The sequence below is a fragment of the Coturnix japonica genome, chromosome 8 (genome assembly GCF_054131305.1).
Source record: "Coturnix japonica strain WE chromosome 8, WE-NBRP24, whole genome shotgun sequence".
Taxonomy (NCBI): domain Eukaryota; kingdom Metazoa; phylum Chordata; class Aves; order Galliformes; family Phasianidae; genus Coturnix; species Coturnix japonica.
The window spans coordinates 8,976,492-8,993,175 of NC_140670.1; the positions used below are offsets into that span (position 1 = coordinate 8,976,492).

The 16,684-nt window shown below is 50.0% G+C and overlaps 1 protein-coding gene across 15 annotated transcripts in view; it reads right to left on the reverse strand.

The window, feature by feature from the left end:
• The window catches only part of JMJD1C (jumonji domain containing 1C), a 163,088-nt gene that overhangs the window by 48,853 nt on the left and 97,551 nt on the right, over nt 1-16,684 (reverse strand). For 10 of the 15 annotated variants that reach the window (XM_085554005.1, XM_085554011.1, XM_015866212.3 and 7 more), the window contains one exon: nt 5,419-5,532. Coding sequence is in view for 5 of the 15 variants with exons in the window: in XM_015866212.3 (XP_015721698.2) it covers nt 5,419-5,532 (114 nt within the window). In the remaining 10 variants the exon portion in view is untranslated. Of the gene's footprint in view, nt 1-5,418; nt 5,533-5,823; nt 6,235-8,941; nt 9,240-16,684 lie in introns of those variants that run through there. The other 5 variants (XM_085554013.1, XM_015866213.3, XM_085554012.1 and 2 more) reach the window with 4 other exon arrangements.

Consider the following 16,684-nt stretch of genomic DNA (forward strand, 5'->3'; position numbering starts at 1 on the left):
TAAATAGTGCATGTTGTTACTACACAAGCCCTGCTACATCACTGGCTTGTCTGTATGAGCAGGGTAATTAAACCCAAAAGCATCCAAGCCTGAAATACCCAGTATCTGTCTGTAGTAACTAGAAAAGGAGAGTGCTGGAGTTGTACAACCTGCCCTTCTCATGCCTTACCTCATGGCATATAGAACCTGAATCTGTAATATATCTAATAGTACTTAGATCCTCAGTCTGAGATTCTATTTCATGGTTAGTAGGCAAGATTATTGGTATTATTATTACTAGAACAGTCATTAAGGTGTGTTAGACATTTGACCTGTCAACTCTCAAGCATGCAGTGCACATTCAGGAGAGGAGCAAAGTGCACACACCTATCATTTTGCATGTCATATCTCCCACAGGGGATTTCTTGGTGCCATATCTTTACATCTAGAACCTTCAGTACAGAGGTAGACAGGCTGACCTTACCATTTTGAAATACCAAAGCAATCAGCCTTATCTCTAAAGAAAAACTACCAATAAAGAAATACTCCTTCAGGAAAACGTGAACCAGTAGGTTGGACTGCAGAAAATTCCAGCACAGGGAACTGAACTGTGCTCCTGTGCTCCTGATTCATTCTCTTGCTTGACTCATTTTGTTTTTACTTTTTCCTTTTTTTTTTTAAACCCATCACACAGGGGACTTTCTGAAGACTGTGTGCACACCCTTCCACTTCCTTCCTTGAGTGGTGAAATACCCTCTCACAGGAAGTTTAATGATTATGAAGGAACTTAATTTGAATTCTCTGCACTGCCTCAACTGTGCACATTTGTTCCAGTGCTGCTCGCTCACAAATCCTCTGGAAACTATCTAGCTATAACATGCACACACACACAAAAGCCCCTACCATGAGGCAGTGCTTTAAGTCACACCATGGAGCAGCTGTGCTGGGAGGGCAGGCAGCCAGCAGAACCCCAGCACTATCTGCGAGCACACTCCTGCTCTGCCCAACCCAGGCAGAGCTAGAGAGCACTGAGCCCTGGACAAAGCATACTTTTTCCTGTTTTTCCACACAGGTGCTTTGGTATGGAAAAGCAGATCGTAACATGGTGTGTGTTGTTTTTCATTTGCTCCTCTGCAGTGTAAGACAACTCAGCCCAGCTGTAGAGCTGGAGCTCAGCTTTTCAGCTCAGAGAGCAGAAGCACCAGCTCCAGCCCAGCGGTGCCTGGTACTGCCAACCACCACCCAGACAGCAACACCAGGCAGATGAGATCGCACACACCGCACACTGAGCTTTAATTCTTCTTATCCATCTACAGCCCCTAAAGAAAACTGCAGCACTGAAGCAAAGTAAGGCATCATCTGCTGCTTCACTTACTGCACGTAATACAACTAACAGACACATCAATGGCCACAAAATGGTACTGTGAAGTAAAAAAGCTTTGCTTTTCATTACTTGTGTAGGCTTACTGTAGTTTCACTTCTTTTAACAACAAATGCACATGAAAGCATATGCTTGTTCTTAGTCTATAGCAAAAGCCACCGTAAAGCCCACCAATGGCGGGTTTTGACTTGGTGAGCATCACGAAGTACACACGATACACTGCGACTGCTGAGCAGAAAAATATTAGGAACATGTGGTCTTCAAATGCGATATGCAAGTCCATTCCTTACAGATACTGGTTTGACACACACATACAAAAATGCGTGCTGTAAATATTCTGTCCATCATTTCCTGCAAAGGAATATAATTTTCATGTCATTGCTACGCAAATCACCACAGCTAACACATTTGCATCTGCTTTCTCCTCAGGATCCTCTTGCCACTGCCATAAAAAGAACGACATGACTACACGGTCTGACCAGCCCAGATTAATGAATGAGTCATTCTCAGTCACACACAAGTTTCATGTAGACAATAATACCGCTTGTATCCTCTATGAAGCAACCCAGAGAAAAGCTGCCGGAAACAAGTTGTGGGTTGGTGTATAAGGCACCACACGTGCAGAATCCAAGGCATTTTTATGGAGAAGGGTAGGATTCAAAGCAGTACCGTGTATGGGATAAAAGAAACATCACAGAACGCTTGGATAAAAAGAACAAACACTTGGTAAATAAAACACAGTGGAAATGGGGGAACAAAATGGGAAAAGACTAGTACAGCAAAGCTGCACACCCTACTTACAGTAATGATATTCACAGAGCTTCTACCAAGGTCGCTGAATCTCGTAACAATTGAAATAAGCTTATTTATGCAAAGAGCAGGCATGGCATGGGAATCTGCGGTTCATGATTCCCCAGCAAGTCCTGCCAAACTGTCTTTACTCTGATTCTGGAAGAACCACTTCTGGTAACGAGAGTAATTTAGTTCTTTGCCTTCTCCAACTTTGTTTTTCCTGCCAAGGCTAAGAGTGTGCCAAGTGCGCTGTTTTCTTTGCCTTGAGCAGTTGTCACCTTCAAACCGGACAGCACCACCTTATTCATGAAGCTCTTTAGCCCAATAGTTATGTTAAACAGCCCTGTGTTTTGATGAGAACTGGTCTGAGCAGAACTCATACCAAACCCTCCTCTGCTGCCCATTACAATATTACAAGTGCACGCAACGATGGGAAAAATTACTCAGTAGTTACGAATTGTATCTGAAGTGAAATGGAGTCTTCCCACACAGATCCAAACTTTGTTTGCTTTGGCAGAAAGGTACTGGAATTTTAGGCACTAGCAGCAAAATGCAATAAAAAGGCGTTCAGATCACCACGGTCTCTGGAGGACTTCATATTGAAAACGCACAGCCATGAGAGCTTAAACCGAAAACTGAATACATTTAGAAAGACTTATAGTTATCTCTGCAAAGAATGGTTCCTTGGTTTTGTCCTCTGCTCAAAAACAAGTCAGCAGTGTTCCAAACCAAACAAGGAGAAAAAGGCCATTTTTTGTGCTTCTGAGAAAAGCAGATTCTCACAGGAAGTTTATATGGGATTTATCTTGGATCTCGTTCTCATGTCAAAGAGAATGAAGGCCCTCCAATAAAATATGGGGGTGGGGAGGAGAGGGGGCAAGTTAAAGCCACCTTCTGTTTGGTGAGATGGGGCTAAAAATCTGCAGCCTGATTTCCAAAATTAACAGAAAATAGCAAATAGAATGAACAAATAGTAACTATCTTCCTCTTTAGGCATATTTCACGAGAAAACAGCTACATGATGATAAAATTATTATCTGCCTAGTGCACTGCCACTACTTGATTTGGTTAACGCTTTGAAATGGTTTCTGTTCTCTTAAAAACACAATCAATCAACTTAGTTCTCACCTGTACCACTACACTGTAACACTTGGCTTTATACCCCTATGAATATATATATACCCCTTATGCAGTTTCCAAAACTTCTCATAATCATTAAAAACAAAAAATTTTTAAAAAAAAAATCTTTGCAGTATTGATCAGTGAGCTTGATGCTCATTTGTGTTTTTTTCCAAAATCTGAACAACAGCCAGTTAAGATACGAATATTTGATGCCTTTTTACTCACAAGGAATCTCCACCAGCAACGATGATAAACTGATGAAAGCATTTAGATGTCTGCTGTCTCCAGGCTACTCACAAAGCATGCGGATCAGCAGCCCCCACCTCGGCATTATCAGGTAGCCATCTGCTTCAAGAAGGGTGGAACAACCTCACCTTTCACACAGCAGTTGCCCTCTACGTGCCATGAAAGGTCAGGATTTAGGAAGATGAAGATTGTACCTGGAACTATTTTTCTACAAGCTACTGTGTCCTACTGGTTTCTGGTGAAGAACTTTTGAAACTGAACTTGCTAATGCTGTTAATCACAGTACTGTTCTTCAAGATGGTATCGAGTCAGCTGTTCACAAAGCATGTTTTCAAAAACGACATCTTCAATTTGTACGCACCTTCCCAAATGGAAGCAGTTAGTAAGGACATACTAAGACCATCAGTAAATACTCCCTGAAGAAAGACCTAAAATCTGTGCAGCACTGCTGTGATGCTGCCAGCCAGGCTTGGCAACGAGGCTGTTTTACAAAAGGCAGTCCTTCCCTGAGATTCAACTTGTTTATTCAGCTCATCTTGTGAGAAATGATCCACTGCCAAGCGGAGATTGATTACTGTTACTGGAATGAACGTTATCAAAGACACGATCTTGACAGATTTCACGCAAAGGACAGACGCTAGCGCAAGAATTTGCTTTGTAAAATGAATCTGTGAGATTGCGGTTGGGCTCTGAGGGTGAATTTACACTTCATGGCTCAGCTGATTTAAGAGGCTGCCGCTGCCAAAGGAGGATATCCCACTGTGTTGCGTCATCCCTGCCCCCCCTCACCCAGCAGGCTGCAGTGCTCGCTGCACCCTCTGCTAATCCAGCTCAGATCGCTAGCACCACCCCCCTTTCTGAAAGGCAGGGCTGACCTAGCTAGCGTGGGTTTCTGACAGTGGGAAGCGTCCTTCTCACCAAAGTCAAGCTGTCAGAGCAGCTCGAGCCGCAGCACCTCACTTCACCCTGAGGAGAGGCGGAGAGCCTCCCCACTGCAGACGCGCTGAGCAGCAGCCCTGCCACCAGCTGAACCTCCCTCTCCTTTCCCCAGCATTCTCTCTCTAAGTCGCTTCTCTTTTTCTAGCTCTATATTTGGTATTGGGAAAAAACGTCTTGGTGGGGGAGGAGGGAACAAGGGGTGTCAGGACAAAATTACATAGCATTTATTCAGGGCCATCTGTTATTCCAAGACTCAAAGTACTATTTCTGTATCACTGCAGTGTACCATCACAGCCATAGGAAGGAATTTATGGCTATTCTAATTGCAATCAGTCCCATGCAAGCTCAAGTATCAAATGTTTTTCTATTTGTCATAAAAGATTTTTAGACCTTCTTTCAGGGAGGGGAACAGAAGTCATTATTTCTCCATTAAAGATATGCACATTAACAGACGAACGCATTACTAATTAATGAAGAAGGCATTAAAATCAAAGCTACTGGAACTTTTAGTAGGCTTAGAAACAACAGCACAAACAGTTTATTTTTAAAACAAGAAAAACAGTTTTTCTGCTAATCATTCTCAAACAAACAGTAAGTCGAGCACCACTGTCCTACTGCAAGGGCCTAGAAACCAAAGCCCAGTTTCAGGAGGACAGATACTGTCTTTTTTCTGCTCTACAATTAACTGCAGTGATTAACCTTTAAAGAGATCAGATGTTTCATTTAAGAGGTGGTTCAATGACATTAGTTGCGAGCTACTCCTAAGAGTCATCAAATTCCCCACACCAGACGTAATCTTTGACAAAATGAGGAGCACTCACTGCCAATAATCAATAGGAAATGGCTCCTGCAGCACAGAACCTGGCTGTGGGAAGGGCTTCTCACGCCCTCCATATAACAACCACAAGGATTTTAACTCTGTTAATGTGCAGTATGAATATGCTGGCCATGCTGCTTACCTGATAGGGCTGAAAGGCACTATCTTCAGTTATAAAATCCAGCTGTTTGTCCACAAGGAATTCTACTGCAGTAATCGAATCGTATACACTTTTTCCAACCAAGGGTTTGAACGTCTATTGAAAAAAAGGAAGAAAACAAACAAATTAAACAAAGCTCAGCACATCAAACCCCCAGGACTGACGCAGAACTTCTTCCATCAAAGCAAGTTGAAACAGAGTAACAATTGCTAATTAGACAAGAAAGGAGAGGTTTGTGTTTGTCGCCTTTCCTTTGCACCGTTGGTGGAAAAACCAGCAAGAAAAGGGAACTGCAACATACATTCTTCCTTTCCCTCATTGTTCTTGAGCAAGAGTGTTTACCACAGAAGCTCAAAGTGCAGGAGCACGATTACATCTTAAACATACAGCTTAGCACGCAGATCCTCTCTCTGCCTGCAGGACCAGCTAGCGCAGCGGCAATTACGACGAGGACACTCAAGTGGAAACAACTGCAGACACCAGAACGCTCCCCTTCCTGTTCTGAAATCGTTCACCTTGCCTCAAGTCAACCCTCTCGTTTCCCCGAGCCTCTGCAGCTCCTCGGCGGCCGCCCGCCTCCCCCGCAGCCGCTCCGCCCTGCAGCAGCCAGCTGCTCCGCACAGCCCCGTGCCAGGAGGCCTGGCCGCGCTCCGCCTGCAGGGCAGCCCGCGGGCCGCGGTGCCATCTGGCCGCAGAGCCGCACAAAGCGGCCCCCGGCACCCCCACACCGCCCCCCCGCAGCCGGCTCTGCGCAGGCGGGCGGAGGGAACGCTGACGGAAAGAGCTCTCCCGGAGAGGGGCCGAGCAGTCCCTGCGTGCTGGCAGCCTGCCCTGAAACCCAGCGCGGCTGTGCCGAAAGGAGATGAGTCAGGTGGAAAGGAAATCCCAGCGGATGGAGGGGAGAGAATGCGGCTGGCTCTGAAGGCAGACGGCGAGCGGCAAGAGGAAGGCACTAATGAACAGCAGAACGAGCGGGATGTGAGAGGAAACGCGGAGGAACTGAAAACAGGGAAAGAACCGAAAATGGGGCTGAGGGAAAGCAACAATGGAAAGCTGCCCTGCGGGACCCGACTAGAACCAGAATTCAGGAGAAAACCAAGAGGAGAAACAAAGCCCAGCACAGCCACACACAGCACTGCAAAGGCCGCCGTGCCTCGCAGGTCACCCCAACTGTGCCAGCCCGTCACACAGGCTGAGGCCGCGGTGTTACATGAGGCAGCACAAGGCCCCGGGGCACCGCAGGGCACTGAGCTGCCCACGGCCTCCACGTGTCACCCGCAGCCAGGACCGAGCTCGGGGTGCTGCTCTGCTCTGCAGTGCTCTGCGCTGCCTTCCCAGCACTGCACACAGGGAGCTGAAGCCGTGCCCTCACTAAGCAAAGCGGTGCCTTTAGTTGGGGCCGCATCTCACTTTCTAATAAACACACCCCACGCTACAAACGTGCAGATTAAGCAGGCGACATCCTCCGTTCTGTTGTTATTTAAGGTTTCACCTCAGTTGTTACCATTTCTTGTGCAAGCAAGGGGAAAAAACACCACCCCGTTGGGCAGCCAGCCATCTCGGTGACACGGTAACTGGATGAAAGGGCGAAAAGGGCAGGGGAGCACGATAATATTCTAACTGCAGCCTGCATGGCAAATAGTTATTTAACCTCTAATGGCTCGGAAAGGCCCTTTGCTCTCGCCCCACTGTTCCAGACCGGCTCTTGCAGCGCTAATGGTTTGAGTTAGGAGGGTGGAGCTCACACCACCGCATTGCAAAGCATGAGTGTACAAACCCACAAGTGGATAAACTTTCCTTCCAAACGTCAGTGCCGCAGCCTTTGGGTTTTTCATTTACCCCCGGGTCCAAGCAGACGCCGCCCGACTTTTTCACACCATTCCCCTTCCCTTCCGTCCCATTATTCGGGTCATTTCTGAGCGCAAACAGGACACACCACATGGTTTGCTGAAAGGAGACTGTGTGGAATGCGGCTGCAGTTATCCCTCGGGATTCAGAAAAGACGACAGATTAAGGTGCGGGTGAGCCACCAGTTTATCTTACCGCCGGTATTAAAAGAACCAGTTCCAAATATAGATCTGCGAGCGTGATTACGCCAAGGAGAGAAACGTAATGCCTCCTCATTTGCTTTCACAGATCTAAGCCTCCAGACAGGCCAACGCCCCCTAAATACACATGTGAAGGAAGCGGGCCATCCCACAAGCACAGAGGAAAAATATGTAAATAAATAAAGCAAAACTATGCCATGTCACACACATCCTCCTACAGAGACGGCTGCTCTGCCGCACATAAGCTGCCATCTGTCAGGCCCTGGAGAACCTCCACAGTGCCAAAGCACCACCAAACCCCACCCTTACAAGCTGCCTCCTGGGGACGGCCAAGTCTGCCCGCCTGGGGCTCAGGGCAGGGCAGGGCACCGGGGCACTCGAGCAGGGACAGACGTGACCCAACCTCACACCGTGTGCGCACAAAGGCAGCCGGGCCGGGTGCTCCACAGGCAGCAGGCAGCTGCTGGAGGCAAGCATGCAGGACGTGCAGCGACACGACCGCGGGCTGAGGAGCTCCCTGCAGAGAAAGGCGCTCCCTTTTCCATTCCCGAGCAGAGGACGAGCCCGGGGAGGCTGGAACCAGCACAAACTCAACACCGCACAAGTCTCCCCTTCGTGCTGGCACCGAGCCTTCTTTGACATCCGCGTTAACTCTGCTCCCTGAAGGCCGCGATTAAGAGCGCGGGGTCAATTTTAAGTGACGTCTGACTTCAGCGTTCCTCTGAACCGCTGCTTTGAAATAAAGACCCCCAAAGTCCCTGTGCTTTATCTCACCAGCTCAGACCGCCCGCTCTGCCACGCGGATCCCTGCCCGCAGGGTCCCCTCTGCCCACCCCGGCAGCCCCAGCCTGGCTCTCGTCCCCGCCCCCGGGCCGCGCACACCAGCCCCGCGCACCTCAACGCAGGTGCCATTAGGAAAACTTTTCCACGCGGCGCGGAGCTGCTCGGCCGGTACCGGCTCCTCTCGTGATGACAATCCGGGATGGCCGCTCCTCCTCCCGAGCCGGCTGCGGCCAAACGTGCGCCGAGAAGAACGCGGGGCTGCGGGGCCGGTCTCCCCACCCCAGCTATCCGCTCCCGGCACAGCGGGCTGCGGCGCGGCCGTTACGGGACGGTCCCCGCGGTCCCGGAGCGACGTGGCCGTTGTGCGGCCGGGGCCGCCACGAGGCCGATCCCGTCCCGCAGCGCCGCGAGCCGGGCCCCCGCCGGAGCCGTTCCCGACGACGCGCCCCAATCGTTGGCGCCCGGCCCGGCCGACGGCCCCGGAAGGCGGCTCCAACGCCCGGCTCCAACGCCCGGCTCCGCGCCGCGTGGCCGTGCCCGCCGCACAAAGCCCGGCCCGGCCGCCCCCCGCGAACAAAGGAGCGCGGGGCCCCGCGGAAGGAAGAGAGGGAGAGAGGGAGGAGAGCAGGGTCCCCGCCGCCCCGCACCGCGCCGCCCCCCCCGCACACACGCACCTGGCTCCGCGCCCCGCGGCGCGCCCGGCCCGGCCCGCGGGACCTCCGCACCCGTGGCCGCCTTTGAACAGCGAGCAAAATGGAGAGCGCCGCGCCGCTTCCGGGTCGGGCCGGGCCGGGCGGCCGCGGCGGAGGCGGGTCGGCGGGAGGGGAGAGCCGGGAGGAGGAGGAAGGAGGAGGAGGAGGAAGGAGGCCGCCGCCTTTGTGGGCTTAGCGCGCAGCTGGCGCCGCCGCGGAGGCCCCGGCGCGTCCCCGGCGCTGTTGCATGGCGCTGCGCCGCTCTGGGACGGCGCGGGGCGGAGCCGGGCCGGGGGGCGGAGCGAGGCGGCCACGTCCCGCGGGGCGGAGCGCGGACACGTGGGGGCGGCGGGGTAACCCCGCAGAACGGGAACGGCGGGGCACGGGGCAGCGCCCGGTGCGGGACATGGGCGGCACGGCCGGAACGAGGCCACGGGGCTCGGCTCCAGAACGCGGCACCGAGAGAAACAGCGGAATCACGGGGGAGGCGGGGAGACAGGCGTCGTTTCCTCCGAGCCCTTTAAACGAGCGCAACTGCGTGCCGCTTAGTTCACGGAAAACACACCAAACGCGCGCCTTGCCAAGCGAGTATGAGAATAACGGGAAATGGATCCGAGGATCTCCGTGTGCTCATCCCGAGCCCTTCCAGTGATGGCAGCCCGGGCTCTGACGCAGCAGCAAACCTCGGGTCCGTGTGCACTGTGCTGCAGTGCCCCCAGGGCTGGTGTTGGCACCGGGGCCTGTCCCGGAATGTTCGCAGCGGCACCGCATCGCGGGCACTGCAGGCTTAGAGCTCACACGCTGCCCGGGGGACGGGCCGGCGACACGTATCAATAGGCTGTGAATAGGTAACAAGGAATATTAACACATTAATACCAGGGCGGTGGAACCCATTCAGTACCACGGCAGGAACAGGCCAGAAGAACCCAGGGGAAGTAGCTCTGGGAGGAGCAATGACCCACCCAGCAGCTGCCCCAGCTGGGGCTGCTTTAGGGAAATGCCTTCGGAGGGCACAGACGCCACGGAGCTGCCGCCGGTGTGACTGCCTGTGCTAATTGTGTCACGGCAACATAACGCTGGGCTCATGTCCTTACTGCTGACCACACAGAGCAATATGCACAGCCATATCATTGCATGCACCCGCCGACTGGCCACGTAAAAGCACTAATGCTGACTTTTAAGCAACAATTTTAAACATCCTGAAGCCCATGGAAAATAATTTCACCGTGACAGTTGCATTTGCCCAGCAGCACACCTGGGCACAGCTCAGTTAATAGGCACAGGACAGTAGCACGGCTCCCACTGCCGCCCGCAGAACAGAGCGCCTTTGTTCCGGGCACTGCCAGCCCCCACCAACAGGCAGCGCGCAGCCCTGCACTCAGCAAACACGCCGTGACCTTCAATTACTGCCCTGGCTGGCTGCCACAGGATGCATGTACTGCTGCTCACACCGCCTGCCCTACTTTGCAGATAATCGCTACCACTACAGATAATCGTTAGGATCGATGGAGTGGGGTGAATAGGGTGAATACACTCCTTGGGCTCACAGCAGCAGCAGGGGCTGCGTGTGTTCAGGGGCTACACAAAGTGATATACCACTTTGGTTTGTTTTCCGATTGTTCGGAGGTGGAAAGCACACGGCTTGTATTAGCACAAAGCAATGTCTTTTTTCCCCTTCCCCCCTCTGCTCCCAGCAGCCCATAATGCTGCCCAGCTCTGCTCTCACACGCGGCTGTGGGGCCAGCCCGGCCTCTAGCTGCCTGCTGGCTGCTCACCAGCACCGGCCAGGTTGGCTTCCTGCATGGCCAGCAGCACATCATGGCTGGGGACACAGCAAGGGGACACCGACACGTGCACAGGGCTGGGGTTCTGCTGAACCCCACTTTGGGTACCCAAAGGGATTAATCCCCCAAACGCATGGAACCCAGAGAGCACGTGCATATGACGCTGCCGGCTAGGAAAGAACACGTGAATAAATATTTAACCTTTAAAACAAACAAATCAAAGGGATTTAAATCCATCTCCGTAACTGAAATTAGCCTTTTTTCTACTCATCTCCTTCCTGTGCATGCCCCACATTTCCTGAGCGAGGCAGATGGTTTCCTAGGGACAATCCTGCAGAAATAGCGCAGCATGCGAGCGGAGCTGCACGGCTGCTCTGCTGACGTCGCCGCGCACACCAGCTGAGTGCAAATGGTGCGTTTCAGTGCAGGAGCCAAAGTCCAAAGGAGAATTCGTGTGCACGAAACAGCCACTACTGCTAGGGCTGCAATCACGTAATAGAGTCACTGCGGTGCCAGTCCTTGTGCAACCTTGCCTCCTCCTGGGTGATGTGCAGACACTGCCTGGAGACGGCCACGCACGGCAGAACTTCAGCAGGCCATCTTCAGCAATTGCTCAGGACTGGGAAGCAGAAGACGAAGGTGGGTGCGGAGAAACAGGAGCAGCACCACCATCAGCACACCAAGACATCTGCGCTAACCAATTCTGCAGTCATTTCAAACCGATCTGATTTCAAACACGGTTTCTACCTTTGCAGCATTTTCAGTCAGCTTCTATAATCTCTCGTGCCCTTCCACCAGCAGCCATCATGGAATGCTCTCAGCGCTGCGTGCACCAACATGACTATGCAATTTTCCCCCACTGCTTCATCTGACACCAGCACTGTAATTGCAGCTCTGGCAATGAGCTCTGTTAGCAAACTTTCCCTACTTCTGTGGTTGAACTGGTGTCCCTGTTACAAACAGCCTCAGTAAAAGAAAGGCCAGAAGCATGGCATTAAAAAACAATCACTGAAGGCAACAGTACTGCACAGCCTTTCTTATTTCACAAAAAAAGCAGGGCTTAGATAATCAACAAGCTTCAGAAACTGTGTACTTTCATGTTCACAAATAATTTCAGACAGTTGTTTTCATTTCTCCCACTCCAAACCCCAATCCTGTGCACAAGGATTGCTTTTCCAGGTCCAAGCTACCTAAATTGCACTTTACAACTGTTCTCTGTGGTTTCATTTCTTCCCAGCCCATTTACACCTTCCACTGTTCACTTTCCATTAGCAGCCTGTCAGCTGCACTTTCTCTGCCTCTCCTCTGCATTATGCCATTCACAGACATCAGCCCTTACACTGGAAACACAGAGCCGTGCTCAAAGGCCAGATTTATAACTCACGTACAAAGACAAAATACTGAGCAATCTCTCGCACATCCCTCTGTGCATTGCCAGCTCATGCCTGCTGCTGCTCTAACAGTCTCCACTTCCCTCTACGCCCTCTCTGTCAGCTGAGCACCACTGCCGTGACCTCTGCCACTCACCGAGTCCAATCACATCAGTGTCATCTTTAAGCGTGACCTTCCCACTCCCGGTGCTGGGTCTGGATTACATGAAACCCTTGCAACACAAACACTGAAACACAAGTTTTTCTGCTCCTTCCATAGTTAAGAGTACCAGCCCACACTTATTTGCATTCTGATTACTCAAGGCTTAATTTAATGCATACGTGCCCAGCTCAGATCCACTCATAGAGCCGTCTCAGACACCTCCAGCCCACAGCCCACTATTGGCCCTGCTGCTCTCAGCATCACATCACGCTGCATTTTCAGAAACAATGTCTCCTGATCCGACTATTGCTCATTTATCAATTTTAGGAACACCTTGCTGGCAGTGCTCACAAAACTGATGCATTAACATCTTTCACTTTTCTCTCTCAACAGCTTCCCTGCTGTAATGACCTCTAATCCCCTGACAACGCCTTGGCCACTACTGTAGGGAAGCCTTATCTTACTCTCTCATAAGGAATACCTGCCTGTGTACATACACGTCTTCTGCTTTTGACATGCTCTCAGATTTTACGTCCTCAGGGAGAAAAGGATCTTTCTCATCCCACATTCGTTCTACAGCTGACTGCACAATGAAATCCTGGTCTTTCACATGGGTTTCCCAGTGCCATGGTAACATGCCACAACAGTAATTAACCTTGGGACTTGATTCTGCTTTCCACAAAGCAAGCACAACACTTGCAGGATCATAATGTTCTTACCCACACTCCTTCTGCAATATTCATCAAACCCTTTCTAACTTGGGTGCCATCCATGTTTTTCAGTATTCACGCTCCTTCAGCCTCCTTGCTTCCCTCACATCAGTGCCAAGCTCCTCCAGTTCATTTCTTGGCTTTATTCTCTTCTTCCATCCCTACTGCCAACATTCACAACATTCTTGCATCCTTCTCCCCTTGAACTTACTGGATCCATTTATCCGCCCTCCTTCCAGCCTCACCTTCAGCATAACAACCCAACCTAGAACACCAGGTTTGGGATTCTAGCATCCACTGCATTGCTGCTCTTTGATTCAGCATCCGGCAGCACGTCTCCTACATCCCACTAACTGCAGCCCATCGGGCTCCACCTTTTGCCCTCCCACTGCTTCCTGCCTCCACTCATGCTTCATTCCACGTGCTTCTTAGGAGCACAACTCCCTTCCCAAGAGCCACCAGTACCTACAGTCATAGGCATCCTTTCTGTTCTTCCTTGCTGGAGGTCAACTACCTGCCTCACCTTTTTCCACCTCACCCCCTATACCTTTAACTTCAATCTTCAGAGCAGGATGCTTCCTAATTCTGCTGTCTTTTTTTCAGTTCCCCTGCCCTACAACTCTTCCCTTTGTCTAAGCCATACTCTCCACCTGCTGCATCTGAGTCTTCTCTCTTAAGCAGGCTGCATTTCATGTTACAATTTTTGGTTTTGCTCTTCTCCCATGGAGCTCTTGGTGTATCCTCACCATGCAGACCCAGAGCTGCCCCGCAGTGCAGCACACAGCCTGCTGGCTCCATCTGAAGGTGCTCCAGGGCAGGGCATAGGTCAGAGGGGCCTTGCTCCCAGCACTGCTTCCTGTTACTGCAGAGCTAAGAACCTGCGCTGACATTTTCCATTTCCACAGCCCTACAGCAGTATCCAAGCAACTCCTGTAGCAGCAAATGCTCCCCATGTGCCTGCCACCACACCCAGGACACACAACGTGCTCCTGACATCATGCTTAAGGGTCACCTCAGCCATCTGTAATGACTCAGTCAACCAAAAAAAGCTCTGCAGGGAGTGAGATTGTCTTCTAAAACAGCTGGGAGGAAGAAGAAGGTGCCTTAAACAAGAGTTCGTGTTTGGAAGTATCTCAGACAACAAAAGCCTCAAAAGCCTGTGAAACACGAAGAGCAAGAATCTTTCATAAAGCTCAAGAACAGAGAGCAGGGTTTCAGAACACGTCCCACAGAAGCTAGAAAAGGAAAATATCCACTTATGTGAATGAATGCATTGAAGAGAAACCAAGATTCATTTTCTGAGAAGTCCAGGACTCCTCAACAAGACCATCCCTCCAGTTTTTGTGTTTGCTCCCTTTTGCTGACAGCAGTGTATTTCACTGTTTGTTAGGAAGCATAACAGCTGCAGAATAAATGCACTTCCAAATATAATAAATTTACAATACATTCAGAAAAGGCTTTTTTTTCCACGAGCACTGGTGTGAGGTGACAAGTCCTTCTTCCTTCCCTACACCCACTGTCTGCAAACAGCCAGAGGTTACACTTGCCAGCTCTGCACTTCCTATCTGGCGACCTGGGGATCTCCTTAATGGGGACCAGCCCAGCAGGGCAGGAGGGATGGCGTTGTTCTGGACCTGGTGCCTCTGCACTCTTTTAGTTCCAGCTTGCTGGGGGTGAGGTCACGCTTGGCCATCTGTTTTGAAATACATCTTTTTTTATATTCTAAACACATACACAGTAGGTATAACAGAACACCTTGACAGCAATATTTGCCTATTTTTAAACACTAGGATTTAAGTATTAGGCTACATTGATACAGTGTGTTTCAATTAACTTTGTACAATGTCCCACCTTAGCAAGACAACATCCTGGTCTATAATGCTCAAATAACAACACCATTCATCTCACCTTCATATGTCATGTAACCAAGGAGAGATACAATCTAGTTTCATGCTATAATCGGAAACATCTTATAACCTTTCTGAGCAGTATTTTTTACTACTATGTCCGTATTATAATTGTATTGTGACTGCGTCAGACTTCCTACACAGTTGTTAATATACACTGCTTTTATTCCTGACTCTGTCATATAACAAACTCGGGAGAACTTCTCAAAGACAATTTATTCCTTGCAGGACAAACTATAGCCATAAACCACCATGACGTTGAGGTAAAAGTTTACACTTGATAATAAAAAGTGGAGTAGTAATAAAAGATGGAGCTGGCAGCGTTTCAGTCAGTGCACCCCTGCATCAGGACAACACCAAACTATATTGAAACAACACCAGCATCACCTAGTTAAAAAAAAATCAGAACCTAACCTAGATATCACACAGCACTACCCCCTCCCCCAGGCAGTGTTATTTTTAGGCTCTCACATCTGTCCTCCTACACGCTTGTCCAGCAGCAACCTCGGCGGGCACTTCTTTCCTTTCAGGAAAACACAGGACAGATGGTGTTGAAACTATCTCTCTCTCAGATAACAAGTTTTCAGTTTTTTATAAATTCACTCATCTCCAAACTGTGACAGCTGCGAGTTTAAAGATAAAACTGAAACGATCCAGATCTTGCTCATCTCCTTTCTCTGGGGCCTCTGAAAGGTCACAATGTGTCTCACTGAAGTTCCCCACTAAGCACGAAATGCATTCCTTTTCCAACCTCAAGCATACTGGTGGTTATTGGAAGGAAGCTCTAGAACACTGTTGTGTTTGGGTTTTGGTTTTGTGTTTTGTTTTGTTCAAATTTGTTTCTCAGGCCTGTGTTGCAAATTCAGGATCTTCGGGATCTGTTTGTGTACTGCATCAGACAGCACTCACCTCCGAGTTCTATTCATAGCACTCGTTACATTCCCTCATTCCTCCCATAACAGCATGCATGACGATGTCACCATCCCACACTAACTACTCCCACCTATCTCTCTTGTTAGAGAGTTCCACACCCTGGTTATCCTCACAGTCCTCCCATGTGTCCCATCGAGTCTGAGCTGATCCTTCTCCAGCACGGTCCACTAGAATTAGGTATGTTATTTTAAAACCAGGCTCGTGGCTGTTAGCTGTACAGAAACACCAGACTCCTCTATTCCAGGAACACCTCCCGTGCATGCCAGAGCCCTGCCTGGGATCTTCTGAACGTCACACAGCAGGTTCACAGACCTCCTCTGCCCGACCAGAAGGGCCAGACCTGCTCTGTGCCAGTGCTTCCAGTGGATAAGCTCTCATCTACATTTGCCATCTGCTCCTAAATCCACGACTTTGTTTTATATAGTAACATTCTGTTCCACCTCTATTACTTCATTTCTCAAGGACATTCAATTTTAGCTGCATTAAAAAACCCCTCATCCTCCGTGTTAAGGACTCCTCCTATTTTGTACCATCTGCACACTGAATCAAATGTAATCAATTAGCCCAAACATTTCAGAGAAAATACTACGCACGTCATTCCCAAAATGTGTGAAGAACTACTGGCTCCCAGACTTACTTCACCACTACACAGCTCCACCCATTTCAACACTACATAGCTAATGTCTTATAAGCTAATTCCTATCTAATTTATGGTCACACTAATAATCCCCACCTTCCTCTGATTGCTCATTGCTTGACGTGTTGTGGAATGCATTACAGAAGTCACCATGAATGATATTGGTCGCATTTTCTTGCCTTGGCACAAAGCCGACCAGCCATTCGGTTCAAGTGGGTCCA